Source organism: Solanum tuberosum, unplaced genomic scaffold, assembly GCF_000226075.1.
Source record: "Solanum tuberosum cultivar DM 1-3 516 R44 unplaced genomic scaffold, SolTub_3.0 scf00183, whole genome shotgun sequence".
Classification (NCBI taxonomy): Eukaryota; Viridiplantae; Streptophyta; class Magnoliopsida; order Solanales; family Solanaceae; genus Solanum; species Solanum tuberosum.
The window spans coordinates 790,102-806,552 of record NW_006239110.1 but is presented as its reverse complement, the minus strand read 5'-3'; the positions used below and the strand labels follow the sequence as shown (position 1 = coordinate 806,552).

The 16,451-nt window shown below is 35.5% G+C and overlaps 1 protein-coding gene across 5 annotated transcripts in view; it reads left to right on the top strand.

The window, feature by feature from the left end:
* Positions 1-5,034: 5,034 nt before the first annotated feature.
* The window catches only part of LOC102602857 (ENHANCER OF AG-4 protein 2), a 22,615-nt gene continuing 11,198 nt past the window's right edge, over positions 5,035-16,451 (top strand). For all 5 annotated transcript variants that reach the window (XR_001474350.1, XR_001474349.1, XR_001474351.1 and 2 more), the window contains exons 1-8: positions 5,035-5,544; positions 6,559-6,635; positions 7,596-9,434; positions 9,520-10,024; positions 12,468-12,576; positions 14,112-14,224; positions 14,301-14,488; positions 16,038-16,442. Coding sequence is in view for 2 of the 5 variants with exons in the window: in XM_015312098.1 (XP_015167584.1) it covers positions 5,434-5,544; positions 6,559-6,635; positions 7,596-9,434; positions 9,520-10,024; positions 12,468-12,576; positions 14,112-14,224; positions 14,301-14,488; positions 16,038-16,442 (3,347 nt within the window). In the remaining 3 variants the exon portion in view is untranslated. The remainder of the gene's footprint in view (positions 5,545-6,558; positions 6,636-7,595; positions 9,435-9,519; positions 10,025-12,467; positions 12,577-14,111; positions 14,225-14,300; positions 14,489-16,037; positions 16,443-16,451) is intronic.

Genomic DNA, 16,451 nt, shown 5'->3' with positions numbered 1-16,451 from the left:
TAACTATTTATAGTATTTATTTTTGGAATGAACTGATGACACGTGTCAAATGATGTGGCACGTTAATTAAGTCAAGTAAGAAAGTCAATAGAATTTTTCCCAGTGTCAAAATGACAAAATATGCCTAGTCAAATTGAAAATCAATAAAAAAAATCATGTGCACAAATGACATGATCAATCGAATGTCACCAAGTCAACTTCGTCGAAAATAATATCTTCACCACAACTATAAATAGAGAATCCATAATTCATAAAAAGGAGACCAGAATTCTAATAAGAAGTCAGAAAGAGCTCGTGGATCAAACAACGTAGATTTTTCTACAAGCTACATCTATAAGTTTAAGCATTGAAGCAACCAAGTTCAAATACAAATTTAGATCAAGCTCAACGGTCCTTAAATTTAAGTACAAATCAAGATCAAGTTCTTTAAGATTCAAGATCAAACGCAAAAACCCTTAAATTCATGTTCATCCAAATTTAGCTCAACCGTTTGGATTCAAACACAGTTCTAGATCAACTTCATCAAAACAAAGATTTAAGACCAAACTTTAAAACCTAGAATTCAAGGACAAGTAAAACCAAATTCAAGCTCAATCTCAAAGGGATTAGAATTTACTTTCTTTTTTTAAATTAAAAAAACTAGAGAATTTAGCGAGAGTGTAACATTCACTAGATTTGAGATAAACACTGTAATTATTGCGATCTTTTTAGGCCTTGATTATTATCTTCTTGACACGATATTTATTGTCTACAAATGTAATATCATTAATATCTGTGGGAGTGTTTGAAACACACATGTTGACTTATTGGAATAAGTTGATGCACTTACCTTTAATTTTTTGACCTTATGAAAATTACATATCTTTTTTAGTCTCCGTCCAACTTGGTGAAAGATTTTAGAGAATCATATTTTCAACTTTTAGTCATTTATTTGTACTTTAAGATATGTGAATACCATGAGTATGTCTGGAATAAGAGATAAGAAAAAAGAAAAAAGTAAATCATAATTTTACGAAAATAGCATTTATTTTAGTCATCTGACTTATTCTTAATGAATTTTCACTGTATTGCCAGTACAAGCATTCTTAAATAGCCCTGAAAAATGATTATTCAAATACATTTGATTTTTGCATATAAATATGATCTATATCAATGAATTATTCAACGTAGTTTTTCAAGTTCTTTACCTCTCTGCATATAAATGTGCTTTACGAACAAAATAATTTAAATATTATAATTCTTTGTTGCATATGAATGTGGTTTATCATAGTGAATCATTTAACATGAATTTTTAAATTCTTTACTTCCTTGCATGTGAATGTGATTTATGAATCGACTAATTTAGAGTCTGATTGACATTACTACTGAAACTACTTATTTTTAGAAGTACTTTTTAAAAATAGTTTTTTAGAAAAGTGCTTTTGAAAAAAAGCAATTTGTGTTTGGTAAATTTATTTGAAAAATACTTTTGATAAACAGATTGTGTTTGACTAATTTTTTAAAAAAAAAGTACTTTTGAGAGTCAAATTATGAAAAATGACAAGTATCAAATGCACTTTTAATATTAAGATTAATTTAAATATCTATTAAATTTTTTGGAGAAGGGCCTAAAATGCCCCTCAAGTATTTGAATTGGTACAAAATTACCCTCCGTCCACCTATCAGCCCTAAAATACCCCTGACGTCTACCTTTCGGCTAAAAAATACCCTTATGCCTAACGGATCATACTCATTAGGTGGATGGAGGGTAATATTGTGTCAAATCTCATAGTTTAAGGGCTTTTAGGCCCTTTCCGTTAAAATAATTTGAAATTGCTTAATATATAAGCTCACATGATTGACTTGATTTTGAATTTCATAGTAAACTTAAAATTATAAAAAGGTTAGACATCTACTCTCTACACTCCTCCCTCTCCGGCCCTTCACTTCCTATCTCTTTCAAAAAAAAATCTATTTGGATCTTGTCCACCATTTTTTTTTAAATTTATGACAAACAAGAGAGAAAAAAAGGAGGAAAATAACGATGCATTCATATAGAAATAATTAGTTCAATAAAATAATTATTTTTCTTTTGTGTGTACCCAAAATTAAGAATAAAAGAATAAAAATAATCATTTCTCTTATCCCCCACCCTCATCCCATCATGACAATAATACTAATTAAAAGAATATAAATATGTGAGTTCATTTCAAGTTTGAGTCCCGGATATCCTAATTACGAATAAGAGATTAAAAAAAGGAATAAAAGAGAAAATAAACAAGACATTTGGATAATTGAGAGAAAATTTTATATTAATGAAAATAATAATTTTTTTAGATGGACAATCAGTCGGGGTAAGTATGGATTTTAGTTGGATCCCCATTTATGAGTTGAGTTACATTATAATAAATTGGGGTTGATTTTAAATAGGCCAATAGGAAGATATCATGAAATTAATTATGTTTTCAATATTATTTTCAAGTGTATGAGGTCAAAATATGAATCATAAGTGGTTTGGTAGAAAAAATGATTTTTTTAAAATGTCATTTTTATTATATATTTGAGAAGGGTTTAAATTTGGACCAATCACATTAAGCAATATAATAAATAAATATTTAATATTTTTACTTTAAGGGAGCTATTAAAAATAAGGGCAAATATGAGTCAAAGGATTAACAACGAGGGTATTTTTTAGCCGAAAGGTGGACGTCAGGGTATTTTAGGGCCGAAAGGTGGACGTCAGGGGTATTTTAGGGCCGATGGATGGATGAAGGGTAATTTTGTACCAACTCAAATACTTAAGGGGCATTTTAGACCCTTCTTCGTAAAATTTTAATTAAATTTTTGTTTTTATTAAATTAAAATGTACATATTCAAATTTTCAATCAATATTATACATAGATGAGTAAAAGAATAAATTAAATATGATATAATATTAACATGATGATTTAACTATAATTAAAAATATCAAGAAAAATAAATTTAAAAATCATTTCAAAAATTAAATTAGTACATATGAAAATCTCATCACAAAAATAAATAAATATAGGAGATATATTGGTGAATATGTATATATGGCAGAAATATTTTGGTCTTGCAATAAATAATTTTCTGCTTTTGCTTCTACTTGTGCTTTTTTAAGAAGCAGAAATTTGTAACTTCTTCCCAACAACATAAAAATTGCTCCTGCTTATGCTTAAAATCGGTTTTATTGATTAGCCAAACATCTTGTTTTTTTCTAAAATAAGTATTCTTTAATCGAATAAAGTGCTTTTAGTCTTTCAACAAAAATATCAAACAAACTATTAATTTCTATAAAAAAAAGCTCTTGAGATTAACTAAGAAAATTAATGTATTGACTTTTGAAAGAATTGATTATTGTAAAGGTAAAATGTTTAATTAATTTTTGAAGGACTTTTTAGTCTTTCAACTTTCTACTTTCATTTTTGCTATTCTAATATAGTACTCCCTCCGTCTAATAATAATTGTCAATTTTGACAAATCAAGAAAGGACAAAAAATAATTTTCTATTATACCCTCAATTTATTACTTTAAAAGTGTAGAACTTCTTGAAAATCTTAAGGTTTTAATTCATCAACTTCATAATTAATAGGGGTAAAATGGTAAACTCACTATATCAATTATTGTTTTCTTAATAAGTGTGACAATTCAAAAGTGGACAAGTAATTAGGAACAGAGGGAGTACTATTTTGGGATGTTCAACAACAGTTGTCTACTTTATGAAATCAATGGATAATTTTACACTTAATTCCTAATTTACCCTTGTCATTAATTGTAGTAATTTCCTTATTACATTTTTCAAGAAATTGTATTTATTATATTCAAAGGGTGATATAGTAAAATTACCCTTTTATTTATAATTTCTTAAGAAGCATGTAAAATCAATAGTGGACAAGTATTGTTGGACATAAGCATTATATGTTTTGGGATTATCAAAAAAATAAAATAAAAAATATTTTAGATTAATATTGAAATGAATTTTGCTTCTCTCTCGGGCTCTTTTTATACCGACTCCGTTGGTACGCCGTATGAGTAAGAAAGAGAGAAAAAATGTACTGTCATCTATCTTGATCTGTTCTTCGAGATGTTAGAAATCTAGATCGATTCAGGTAATCACTCTCACTATTTAGCCTTTCGTTCCGCCAATAAATAAGTCATCCTTGACGAGTTTTTAATTCCTTTTCTGTTGAACCGCCTCTCTTCGCCATTTAATACTTCCGCCTACCTTTTTTATTTACCTTGTTAATGTATCAAAACACTATTCATCATTTAAAATTCTTAAGATTTAATTTGAATAAATTTTCAATTCTATGAATTAACTAAATAAGTGATATCTTTTGTAATCTCATTCATTGTCTTTATCACTTAGCTAGCAAGGATCAACATGATATTCGATTTCATAGAATTCAATTCCCCTTCTTCAGATTTATCTACTGAACACAACTCTTACTCGAATCGGCGGTGCTGATTTTGACAGCTTGCTAAATTTCATCCAGCAACAATCATCATCTAATCAACATCTCCAATTTTTCTGCTTTGATATAAGTTGAAATTCTCAAAATAAAATGTAAAGTACAGGTAAAATATTATATATTGCCTCTTCTTCTAAAGTCACACGGTTCATTTATTCGATGCTTTGTAAGAAGATAAATTCAATTATATCCATTTAAATATCTTACATTAATTATTAATCGTATTCTAACGAGTTTTAAGTTTTATTCTCCATTTCATATGATTGTTGAACAATTTAATATATCTATTTTCTTACTTTTTAAACGTGAACTTAACATGTTTATTGCTCCTTCATTTTATTTTTATCTCAGAGATATATGTGTAAGAATGAACACGAACACGAACACGTAAAGAAAAAGTAGTACTACTAAGATCTGGACAATAACCTTTGTTTTGATCAATGAAGACGCAAGTAGCCCAAAGATCCAAGCTAATAACATGTCAATAGTTGCAATAGGAGCTTCCCATTATACCCTCTCTTCTTTCAGCTATTATCCTTTTGCCTCTCCCTTTCGATATACGTACAATACCATTACTACGGTCGTTTCTCTCTCTCTCTCTCTATATCATCCACCGCCACACACAAACCCACTTTTTCTCCCTAAATGCAAAATTCTAATGTAGAGAGCAGCAACTCCGTCGATTCCGATGCCCCGCTCTCCGTCAACAGCCCATTCCCCGCCGGCGAAGTCGACGTATCTTTCATCTGAGTTCTAGGGTTTTTCATTCGGTACATCAATTGGGAACACTCTTTTCAATCGAATTCTGAAGACAAAGAAAGCATAGTTATAGAAACTTAATATCCTGAAGTATAGATAAGGTGCTCTATTTCCGGCTTTGTTTGTGATCGGAGGTAAACATACGCAAAGGAGACCCTTGTGCGGGAGAGTAGTATATCTAGGGTTTTGATAGAATCAAGGAATGGCTCCAGGTCGTAAACGTGGAGCTAAAGGAGTGAAGTCGATGAGCGAGTTGAGTCTGGGTGATCTGGTCCTTGCTAAGGTTAAAGGCTTCCCTGCTTGGCCTGCTAAGGTAAATAAAAATTCAATGCTGATCAGTTTGTCATCTCAACGTACTTTGTTATTTGTAGACCTTTTTTGCTGTAATCACAACAAAGTTCATGAACGAGTGTTCAGTTAAATGTAGTGAAGGATGTTGCTTTAATCTGAATGTTTTTAACCCTGTAAGCCCTTAATCTTTCGTTTGTCACTTGTTTTTTGTTTCTTGAGCTTAATGATAATCTCGTCAAATGGCTCTTGAACTGTGTGGAGTGAATTTTGTTGTGAAAAAAGTATCAAGTTTCTTTTAGTTGATATGTCTCGAGGGTTGAATGATTGTTGCGATATATATGACTCAGCTTTTGAGATTTTATTCCGATTTCTCTTGGAAATCAGGTGTGGTTGACTTATGAATTAGGTTTCACTCTTTCTTTGTTGCAGAGAAGACAGTAAAACTGGATATGAGTTCATATATTATGGAGATATATTGGTTTCTCTAAATAATGGATCTTGTTGGCTGTCTATTATGTTTCAGTTTATGAAGGTTTGGATGAGATCTATTTGAAACGATGAGGACGAATCAGTAGTGTATGTCTGTCTTAAATTTTGCCAAGTTTAGGACCTCTTATCATGGTTATTAAATACCCGTGAATGCTTGTCGCTTTCCCCTTTGTTCATGTTGATGTCATTTCATACGTTTCTACTGCGCCTATCCGCTATCGTTCCTGAGATTTTGTTTCTACTATGAATTTTGTTAGAAAAACTCTGTCATGAACTTGCATATCTATCCCTCTTTTTTCCACGATATGTTGACTGTTAGTTTATTGGTTCCAGACCTTCTAAATGCAGCGTTTGTTTATTTATTGTGCTCATGTTACTCGTTGCTTTTTGTTCCTCCCTCAGTAAGATCTTGGGGTTGTCCTTTTTGGTAGTACAGGACATTCGGAGATTGTTTTGTCAGTTCTGGTGCTGTTGTCTCGGTGCTCGTCATCTTGTCACTCGTCGCTTTATATTGTGGTTTTATTTATGTAATCTTCAATTTTTCCAGATTAGCAAACCAGAAGATTGGGCTCGAGCTCCTGATCCCAAAAAGTATTTTGTCCAGTTCTTTGGTACACAGGAAATGTAAGTGCTTCCTGCATCTGTTTTCCCATGCTTGTTCATGGAGATAAATAGTGTGTTGTAGGATTTTATTTTTGCTTTCACACTATAAGTTCCTTTGTGATTGACTTCATTGAAAGATGGAAAAAAGGCATGCTTTGCTACCATCTTCAGGTATATAATGGTCTGCCAACATTTTTTTTGAACTCTGAAGCATCATTCCTTTTTCTCCATTAATAAAATAAGAATGATGCTTTGTAAATTATGCGGTCTAATTCAAAATAAAAAACTGGGACATCTTTCATGCTACTGCAGATCAAGTTACTTTTGCTACCATTTTTTTAAGTTGACCTTCAAATATCACACTCGTTGAGGTATATGAAAGATGGGGCGTGGTTGAATGCTTATTCAACATGTGCATACATTGTTAGAGAGGTTTTGTGTTTGTTACCTTTGAAAATGCCATAGATTCTTCTCCTAGCAGAACTAGTGAAGTTTATTTTTGTCTTAGGGTTGCTTAGTCATTACTTCTGGATTATGATAATTCATATCATCTTTTTTTCTCTTTCAGTAATCTGATTACATGTTTTTTTCTCCATATTTGGTAGTAGATCTGGCTGATGCTGATTTAATTTTTGATTATCCTGGGTGCTTTATGATCTTTCCATTTATTGCATTCATTTTTAGTAACGTATTCAAGTAGCCTAAAGCAAAGTCAAATTGTGGTATTGCTGTAATATTTAAGTCTAGTTGTATCCTTTTTTGGACAGGCAACATCCCTGATTAGTAAGTTTGGATATGATGATTTTGTGTTCATATACTTATTTAAGGAATTGTTATGTGAATTTGGCAACAAATATGAAGAAGACTACAATTTGAATATCCTTGTCTGGAAAACCATATATTCTGCCTGAGTCATTCCTTTTCTGAAATTTGTTCATCATTGAAACATGTTTCCTTCCCCTTTTTTTACCCTGTCAACAGAGCATTTGTCGCCCCAGCAGATATTACGGCATTTACCATCGATGTTAAAAATAAAGTGTCAGCTCGATGTCAGGGCAAAACAGTAAAACATTTTGCCCAAGCAGTGAGGCAAATCTGTGAAGAATTTGAAGGGTTACAGCAGAAAGATTCCAGTGTTTCAGGAGATGAGGCTTATAAAACAGCTCCAGGCTGTGGAATAGCTTCTGTTGAAAGGGTGTCTGCTGCTACCGAGTTGGACCAAATGGACGGGGATAAGAAGTCTAAGCAAGAAACAGATATCAAAAGCTTTGTAGAGGGATCTGGGCTAGAGCGCTGCTCGATGATTAAAGATGACACTGCTGATATAGTTTCACATGATTCAGAGGGTAATTTGCCTCCATCAATTTCATCTTTAAAGGTGGGGTCGATTCACAGTGGGATTTCTAATTCAGGAAAGGAGTTGGCTTCATTGCCTAATCCAGAAAGCACAAGTGAGGACAACAGAGATCCCGAGGAGCGTGATAAGCAATTGATCCACAAGGAGAACTTGAGAACTGCTGAGAGGAGTCATTTTCCTGATGCAGATTTTCCTCCTCCTACATCATCTAATGACGTGAAGCAGCTTGATGGTGGTCGGAAGCAGCTGACAAATGGACACAAAGCAAAGCTGGCGAAGAAGAAAGCTGGGGGTGGACATGAAATGCAAAGAATTAGTGATACTACCAGTGATCCAACTGTTAAAAAAGCAAGTGCCAAAAAATTAGTGCCAGAGGTTAAGTCAGGTACCGATGGTAGGAAAAAGATAAAAAGAGAGGACGATAGAAAACCTGAGACGGTGGATGCTGCTCTCGGCCATATTGAGGAGAACAAATTTCAGTTGTCTAGCAAGAAATTGAAAGTTGAACCTGGACAGATGTTGCGACGCAATGAAATAGCAGATCCTTCTAAGAAGATCAAATGTGCTGATGGGGCAATGGATGCTGTTATGGCGAGCAAAATTTATGATGAGGCTAAAGTGGTGAAATCAGAGGTTAAAAAATCAATACCACTGGGAAAAGCCGAGGATCACACTTCGCTGAAATTGCATGAAGGTGCTATTGGTTCAAATAATTGCGGTGAAGAAGATATTCTCCCACCATCAAAGCGCCATCGACGGGCAATGGAGGCTATGTCTAGCTCCTCTCCTGTTCCTCAACTTCCTACTAAGCGGAGAGCTGTCCGTTTGTGTGTGGATAATGAAAATGAAGAGCCCAAAACTCCAATTCATGGAGGATCTATTAAGAGGGATGCTATTTCTCGCGTCCCCAATTCGGTGAAGAAGCCTGACCTATCTATTGGAACAGCTAGTAATGACCAACCGAGTGTGAAAGACTCGGGCACGGTTGATGATAGCTCTATCAAGGAGCATGCACCATCTGTCAGACTACACAAAGAACTCTCTGGGCGTGTTTCTCAGAAAAATGTGGAGAAGAAGCGTATACCTACTGATACAAGTGTTTCATGTAGTCCTGGGAAATTTGGAACTCCAAAAACAACTTCTAGGGAAGGTCAAACTGATACTATATCGCCCAAAAAGTCCCCTGGGTTCACTGTCAAACCAGTCTCAGAGCCACAAAAAGGTGCTAAACTACCTGGTAAACCTCAGGGTGATCATAAAAAATGGGTAGCTGAATCTGATACTGGCAATATTATTGCTGCTGATAACTTAAATCCTCCTCGTGATCAACCTATTAATGAAAGAAGTAAGATAGTTTCTACCAATGAAAGGAAAAAAACAACCCCAAAGTCTAGTTCCTCGATGACTGAACCCACTCATGTGCCTGGTAATCCTGTTGAAAGCATGTCTACACGGTTTGAAAGGTACATTTGATATTTGATTTTTCTTTGATACCTCTTATTGCCAGTTCCTTCTGATGTGATGTTCCATTTTTGTTGGCAAAAGCAGGCTTGAAGCTTTGAGAGATGAGAAGCTTAATGCTTTGATAGATTCCAAAGTTCTAGACCAGGATATGTCCATGAAGCATCTTATAGCAGCTGCCCAGGCTAAAAGGCGGCAAGCTCACTTGCAGAGCATTCATGGTAATACCCTTGCTGCTGTGGCCCCCTATGCTGAACCACAGGGAGGGAGCCCCCATCCAGCGCTTGGTTCTCAACCATTAAGCTCTGGCATGCTGCATCCTGAAACACAAGTTCTATTTTCTCGCTCATCTCCTTCGTCTGAGATTCGGCAGTTTTCATCGATAAATCCACCTGAGCCTGAAGAAAATGAGGAGAAGAGAGTAATTTCAGGCCTGGGGGCCTCTGGGGGCTCACTCAGTGGTGGCACTGAGGCAGCTGTTGCTCGTGATGCTTTTGAAGGAATGATAGAAACATTATCACGGACCAAAGAGAGTATCGGACGTGCAACCCGTCTAGCAATTGATTGTGCAAAGTATGGCATTGCTAATGAGGTAAGCACCACTTTTCTCCCTTCCGCTACTGATATAATAACATGTTTTTCTACAGTTTTTAAGGTTTCCGTGTTTATTTGTTTTCGGCATTGATATCCACTAGGAAAATATCAACTCAGTTGGTCCTTGGTATTATGAAAAATTGGGTGACGAACTTGTTGAATAATAGTGTTTCATTTAAATAAAGCACCAAGAAGATGTGTAATTACAAAGCAGAAGAACAAAAGTATTTGGTAGTCCCCTTACATTTTGTCAATCTATCACTAGGGAGCTTACAGATTCCAAAAATTGGTCAGTACTAATTGCAGGGGTTAACTTAATCCAGCAGAACAGGCATTTAGATGCGTGGGTTGGAGTTGATATTCCATCAAAACATCGTCAGTTCCTTTCATTCCATAAACACCAAAAAAAAAGTAACTGCAGGGTTCATCAACCAGATATTCTTGATGACCTAATCAACTTTCCAAAGGCTTCCAGCTTGTGTATGTCTCTCTCATGTGCTGTAATATGACCCAGTTCAAACCAAAAAGACAGTAGAATTTTTTTAGATAGAATAATTCCAACTTTGTCAACTGCTAATGAAAGAATGAACGCCATCCGGGTATATACCAATACCTATTACGGGTTAGAAGATGGAGATAGTAAGTAGTAAGTCTTGCGGTAAATAAATAATTCCAGGTAATGCCCCACAATTTTTTTTTTTTGGGAGAGTTATTTCCTTCGTTCTCCATCTTTTTACCCGTAACAGGTATTGGTATATACCCGGATTTCATTCTTTCATTACCAACAAGGACAAACTTGTAGATGCCTAAATAATGCAACAGCTTTTATCATGACAAAAAGTTTCGTACATGTAATTTCTAAATGTCATTATGGACTACTCATAAAAAGTTCTGTGATATTGCTTATTAAAATTCTCGTTGCATGAGAAAGTATCAACCTGGTCTATCAATATTTCTTTATGCAAAGCATTTATCTGTCTGTTCTTCAACTCTTTGCGTGACATTGTGCTGATAAAAGAATCGAGAGTGCTCATGGGGTCATGATATATGATATGTAAGTTGATTCATGATATGTTTGTGTTCAACTTTTTCCATCTGTTTGCCTTCCCCTTTTTAGTTCTTTTTATTTGATGGAGTTAATGGGTGCACAGGTGGTGTGTCAAGACATGGTTGGTGTCATTGATTGAGCATTTGCTTCTGTGTGAGTGTTTAGAAGTTCTGTTTTGACATTTCTCATTAATAGGTGTGTCTGCTAAGCCCAGACAATGTGTATAGTATTGACGGAAAACATGAGAGTGTATGACATTTAAATGAAAGTTTTAGGAGTAAAAATAAATTCCCTAGCAATTCATCTAATGAAATGAGGTGTCAGTTGGTAATTGAGGTAAAAGTGCTGGCGTGAGGGTTAAGTGACCAAAATAGGTGAGGTGCTTAGTGGGAGTCTGATGACCTTATGAAGGTGTAAGAGCTTATGGTCATTTTCGCATTGTCGTTGATTCATGTGGGATGCGTGTCTTCTATTAATTATTTCCTTGGACATTCTGGGCGGGTTTTTTATCTAAAAAAAAACAAACATGTTGGGGTGTGTTTTTGTTATTAGATATCATTCTTGTATAACTGGGAATAATTTTTCAAAATGGCTTTTTAGAGCTTGGCTTCATCCCCGAAAATCTTCTTTCTAACCAAAGTTTTAAGAGTTAGATTATGGATAGTGTCATGAACCAGGAGAAACAATGCTGTTGTGATTTCCTTTCAAACCTAATAAACTATGGCTTAACTAAGACTTAACAGCAAGAATAACTGAGTTAGAGGCTGGCTTCAGAGGTAAGACAAACTTTCTTTACTTGAAAATTTTAGTTTGTTTTATTTATCATAGAAATTTATGTAATATCGATCTGAATGATTAAAATAACTTACCAGTTAAAGTAAAGGACTTCTCTGCATTGGCTAAAATGGTTAATGATTGTGGTGATATCTTGTACCTGGTCTTTGTCAAAGCTAAAAGATAAATGAAGGGTAGGGCTGAGCAGCAAGAAAACGACTAGTGCAACTGCTTTTGACTTGCCTGCTCAGAGACTTTTCTAGAATCTAACTTGCTATACTTCTCATATTTTAGGCCTTCTTGGAAAGCTAACAAGATTTAGTTGGCAGAGCCATTCTTTTCTTCTATATATTCAAGTCAGTTTAGTCTAGACAAATGTTTTATCCGAAGTTCTTTTTTAAATAGGTTGAATTACTTACCTGAGTTTTGAATCTTGCATATTAAGTTAAATGTTGGTGTGTGAAATGTTTGCTGTTGAATGAGAAGGTAGGACTTAAGATTTTAACCTAACTTATAATCATCATAGATAACTCTCTGCATATAGCAACTTTTGTGATGAGTACATTTATTGTCACCTCCTGTAGTCTCTTCTTGAGCATTCGGGCCCTCTTTAATGCAGGTCGTTGAACTTCTTACCCGGAAGTTGGAAAATGAACCTAGCTTTCATCGCAGGGTGGACCTGTTTTTTTTGGTGGATTCTATAACTCAGTGCTCTCATAGTCATAAAGGTAAAGATTCTTGTGAAAGCACACTACATTTATGATTCTTAATTTTGTTTTCATCTCCTCTTTACTTTCTTGTTGATTTCTTCTGTACCTACCTCCCTTCACTAAGTGACATCTCTGAGTCCATTTCTACGTATAGTTTAGCGGGAGTGCACAGGTTGACAAGATCTTCCCTGATTTTGGTCTCTTCCAAATCTTTTTCTTGTTTTTTGGGTATTTGCTGTAGTATGAGGTACCGATACTTTACAATTTCCTTCTCCATAAATTCAGTTTGTGTGTCCAGGATGAATTCTGGCTAATTTAGTAGCTACATTACATTTTGCGATTGCACATTGCTTACAATATCACTCCTGCACTGGCAGCTCCTCTCCCATCTTTTCTATCTATCACTAGAAGTAGCGTGGGTGGTGTACCTCACTGAGCTATCGATTCCGAAGCTATTGCCCGGTTCAATCAACACATTGTTCCTCTTTTACCAAAGTGTTTTAACTTATATACACTGACAGGCATAAAAAAATATCTACAGGTTACCTTCCATAAATATGGGTTTTGTAATCATGTGAGGCATATTACCTGCTAGAATAGAAGTCCTATGTTATTCGCAGTTCGGTTTGCAATTTTTTCTGAACTAAGAAGATAGAAAACAAGGATCTAAGCCATCTGCTCAAGTATGGAGGCAGTGGGAGTCCGGTTTGCAGGTAGAAATTTATTACTCCCTTCGTTTCAAAAAGAGTGGCCTAGTTTGACTTGACACGGAGTTTAAGAAAATAAAGAAGACTTTTGAATCGTGTGGTTCTAAATTAAAGTTATGTCAAATGTACAAAATTGCCCTTTAATCTTATGATCTTAAAAATGCCACGTGGAAAACTGATAGTAAAATGTTACCAAAAAAGGAAAGAGGTCATTCTTTTTGAAACAAACTAAAAGCAAAGGAGGTGCCCCCAAGGCCTAGCTCAAGTGGCAAAAGGTGGAGGATTTGTGGCTTAGGTCGCAAGTTCAAGCCCCACACCATGCAAAGCGAAGTCCGATATTTAAGTGGAGAAGGGTAGAGGGGCGGGCCCATTATCCACCGAGTTTAGAAGACTGTGATTGGTCCAAAGGGCGGGTCACAGACGGATTTCTCGGTTATCAAAAAAAATAAAAAAAATAAAAAGGAAAGGAGGTCATTCTTTTTGAAATGGAGGGAGTAATAACATATGGTGATTGATGAAATGGATCTTAATGTATAGCATGAAGAGATTTTCAGATCGTAAGATCATGACTAAATTATTTCACGCTTTGCTCTGAGAACAGGGACTAGGGACTGATTCCATACCGTGCTACTGCCTTATTTTCTCCTTGTATTTTTTCGTGCAAAGCTCTTGATCGGTGGATGCTTTCTGTGTTAAAATTAAATCAACTACCTTTGTGGATCGAGTTTAAAAAGTATTATTTTTTATTTTCTCAATCCTTTTACTTGCTAAAATCTGGTAAAATTGTGACATATGGTACTTGAATTAGATTTGATCTTCTGCCTTGTTACATGTATTTTTGTTCAGGCATTGCAGGAGCATCATATATTCCTGCTGTTCAAGCGGCATTACCTCGTCTTTTGGGAGCTGCTGCTCCACCAGGAGTGGGTGCCCGGGAAAACCGTCGTCAATGTCTCAAGGTGATTGCGCAAACACTAGAACCAGTTGGTCATTTAAAAGCAGTCCTGCATGATGTTGATTGTATCTCCTTTGTAGGTATTGCGATTATGGCTTGAGAGGAAAATATATCCTGATTCTCTTCTTCGCCGTCATATGGATGATATTGGTACGTCGAATGATGATTCGTCTGGTGGTTTGTCCTTTAGACGACCATCTCGAGCTGAGCGTGCTATTGATGATCCTATTAGAGAGATGGAAGGCATGCTTGTTGATGAGTACGGCAGGTTAGCAACTTACTTCCATCCTTGTTCTTGTGAAATACTTTTGTCTATGAATCTTATTAATGTCGCTATGAAACTTTCATTTCGTTTTCATGGGCGTCTGCATTATACTGCCCCTTTGTTTTATTGTTTGTTTAGAAAAAAACAAAGCACTGTAACTTCCTATGCTGTTATCGGTGGTGCTGTAATTCATGATCTGAATTCAGTATAATTCTTTGTGTTGATGCTGGTGTGGACTTTAATGTCGGTATTGGATGTGAATCTACAAATCACTGATGAATTTCAGACAGGGGATGAAGACAATTTCCTACCTCTTTGAAGTGGCCTGTCCCATGTGTAGGACTGTATACTTGTAATTCTCTTCTCCTTGGAATGGTTAGGAACTGGCTCTAAAGCTGAAGACCCATCTTATTAAATGTCAAGTCACAAAGAGATGTGAGCTAGGGGTCACTATCTTTTAGGATTGTAGACACAACTTTGAAGAAGCATGTGCTTTGAAAGTGAGGTGCAAAGTGCATGCTTAGACTTTTGCTTTTCATTTCTTTCTTTAATGCTCAGGAACTTTATCGGCCTTTTGCGTTCACTTGTAGAGGAATTGTCAAAAAGCTTTGAACCCACCTTTTCCCCTTATTTTCCCCATTTTTGAATGATGTGCTCTCCCGGCTAACTCATGTGGATCATATTCTTCAAACCTTTTCTGAACGGGCTTAGTTGAGTGCCGTCCTTGAGAGTACATTTGCAGCAAATATTTGGATATGTTAGAATAGCACTGAACATATGTTGGTAGTTGATAAAATAATTTTAACTATTTGCTCCATGATCCTTCTTTAATTTGTTCGAGCCTTCCAATTTAATTTTTGATTCATGAAATAGGTATATGATTCTTGTTTTTCTTTTTTGATAAAAAGGTATCTGATTCTTGTTTCGGATCCCAATTTGAATGGTAGGAGAATGTTTGAGACAGGAATCAGTGTGCTTATCTGTGTAAGAAGGAATCAGTGTGCATATATTTTCCTCTGTTTTTGGAAGTGTTAAGGGGTTTTCCGAAATCTGAATCCCTGTTTTTCATCGGGGTACAAATCTCAGAGATGTATCTTTTGAACCTTCTCCTTTTTCAAGTGTTTGTTTTTGGATCTGTGCACACCACATGACTGTTGTGCTCTGTTTCCTGTTGGTGCAAATGCTTATCTCAGTGAGTGGCTCATATTATGAAATGTTATTGACTAGATGCAGGAGGAGTAAGACCTTATTGTTGGGTCTTAAACCAATTTAAGAACAGTGTTCAAGATAGTAACCAACTGCGGTTGACGTAGTTTCTTTTGTTCTCTTAGAATTTGTTACTGATTCGTTTTGCCACAACCTCTGCCTACCATCCCATGAGAACTGCTTTCCACATTTATAATTTTCTAATAATCTGTGGCATTTTGTTTGTGTAGCATTGGTAGCAATGTTTTGCCCTTTTGCTGTCATTGAAGTCATAATATTGTTATAGCTGCTGTTTTACTTTAATCTCTGAGACCCTGACATATTTTATTCCTACTTGTGTTTTCAGCAATGCTACATTTCAGTTGCCTGGATTTTTATCTTCTCACGTTTTTGATGAGGAGGAGGAAGAAGAAGATGTTCTTCGTAATTTGCAAAACGAAGCTGCTGAGGAATTAGCAATAGAGCATACACCTGCAACAGGTGATAATGCTGAAAGATATATGGTCACTCCTAGTGACAGGCGTCATTGTATCTTGGAGGATGTGGATGGCGAGCTTGAAATGGAAGATGTTTCTGGTCACCCAAAAGATGAAAGACCTTTGTTTGCAGATGATGTGAACCAGTCTGGCTCAGATCGAACCCTGGAATCAGCTTTAGATAATTTATCTGATTTGCCGCCTCTACCTATGGGATCCCCACCATTACCTCCTTGTTCTCCTCCACCCACCCCACCTTTGCCTTCCTCTCCCCCTCCATCACC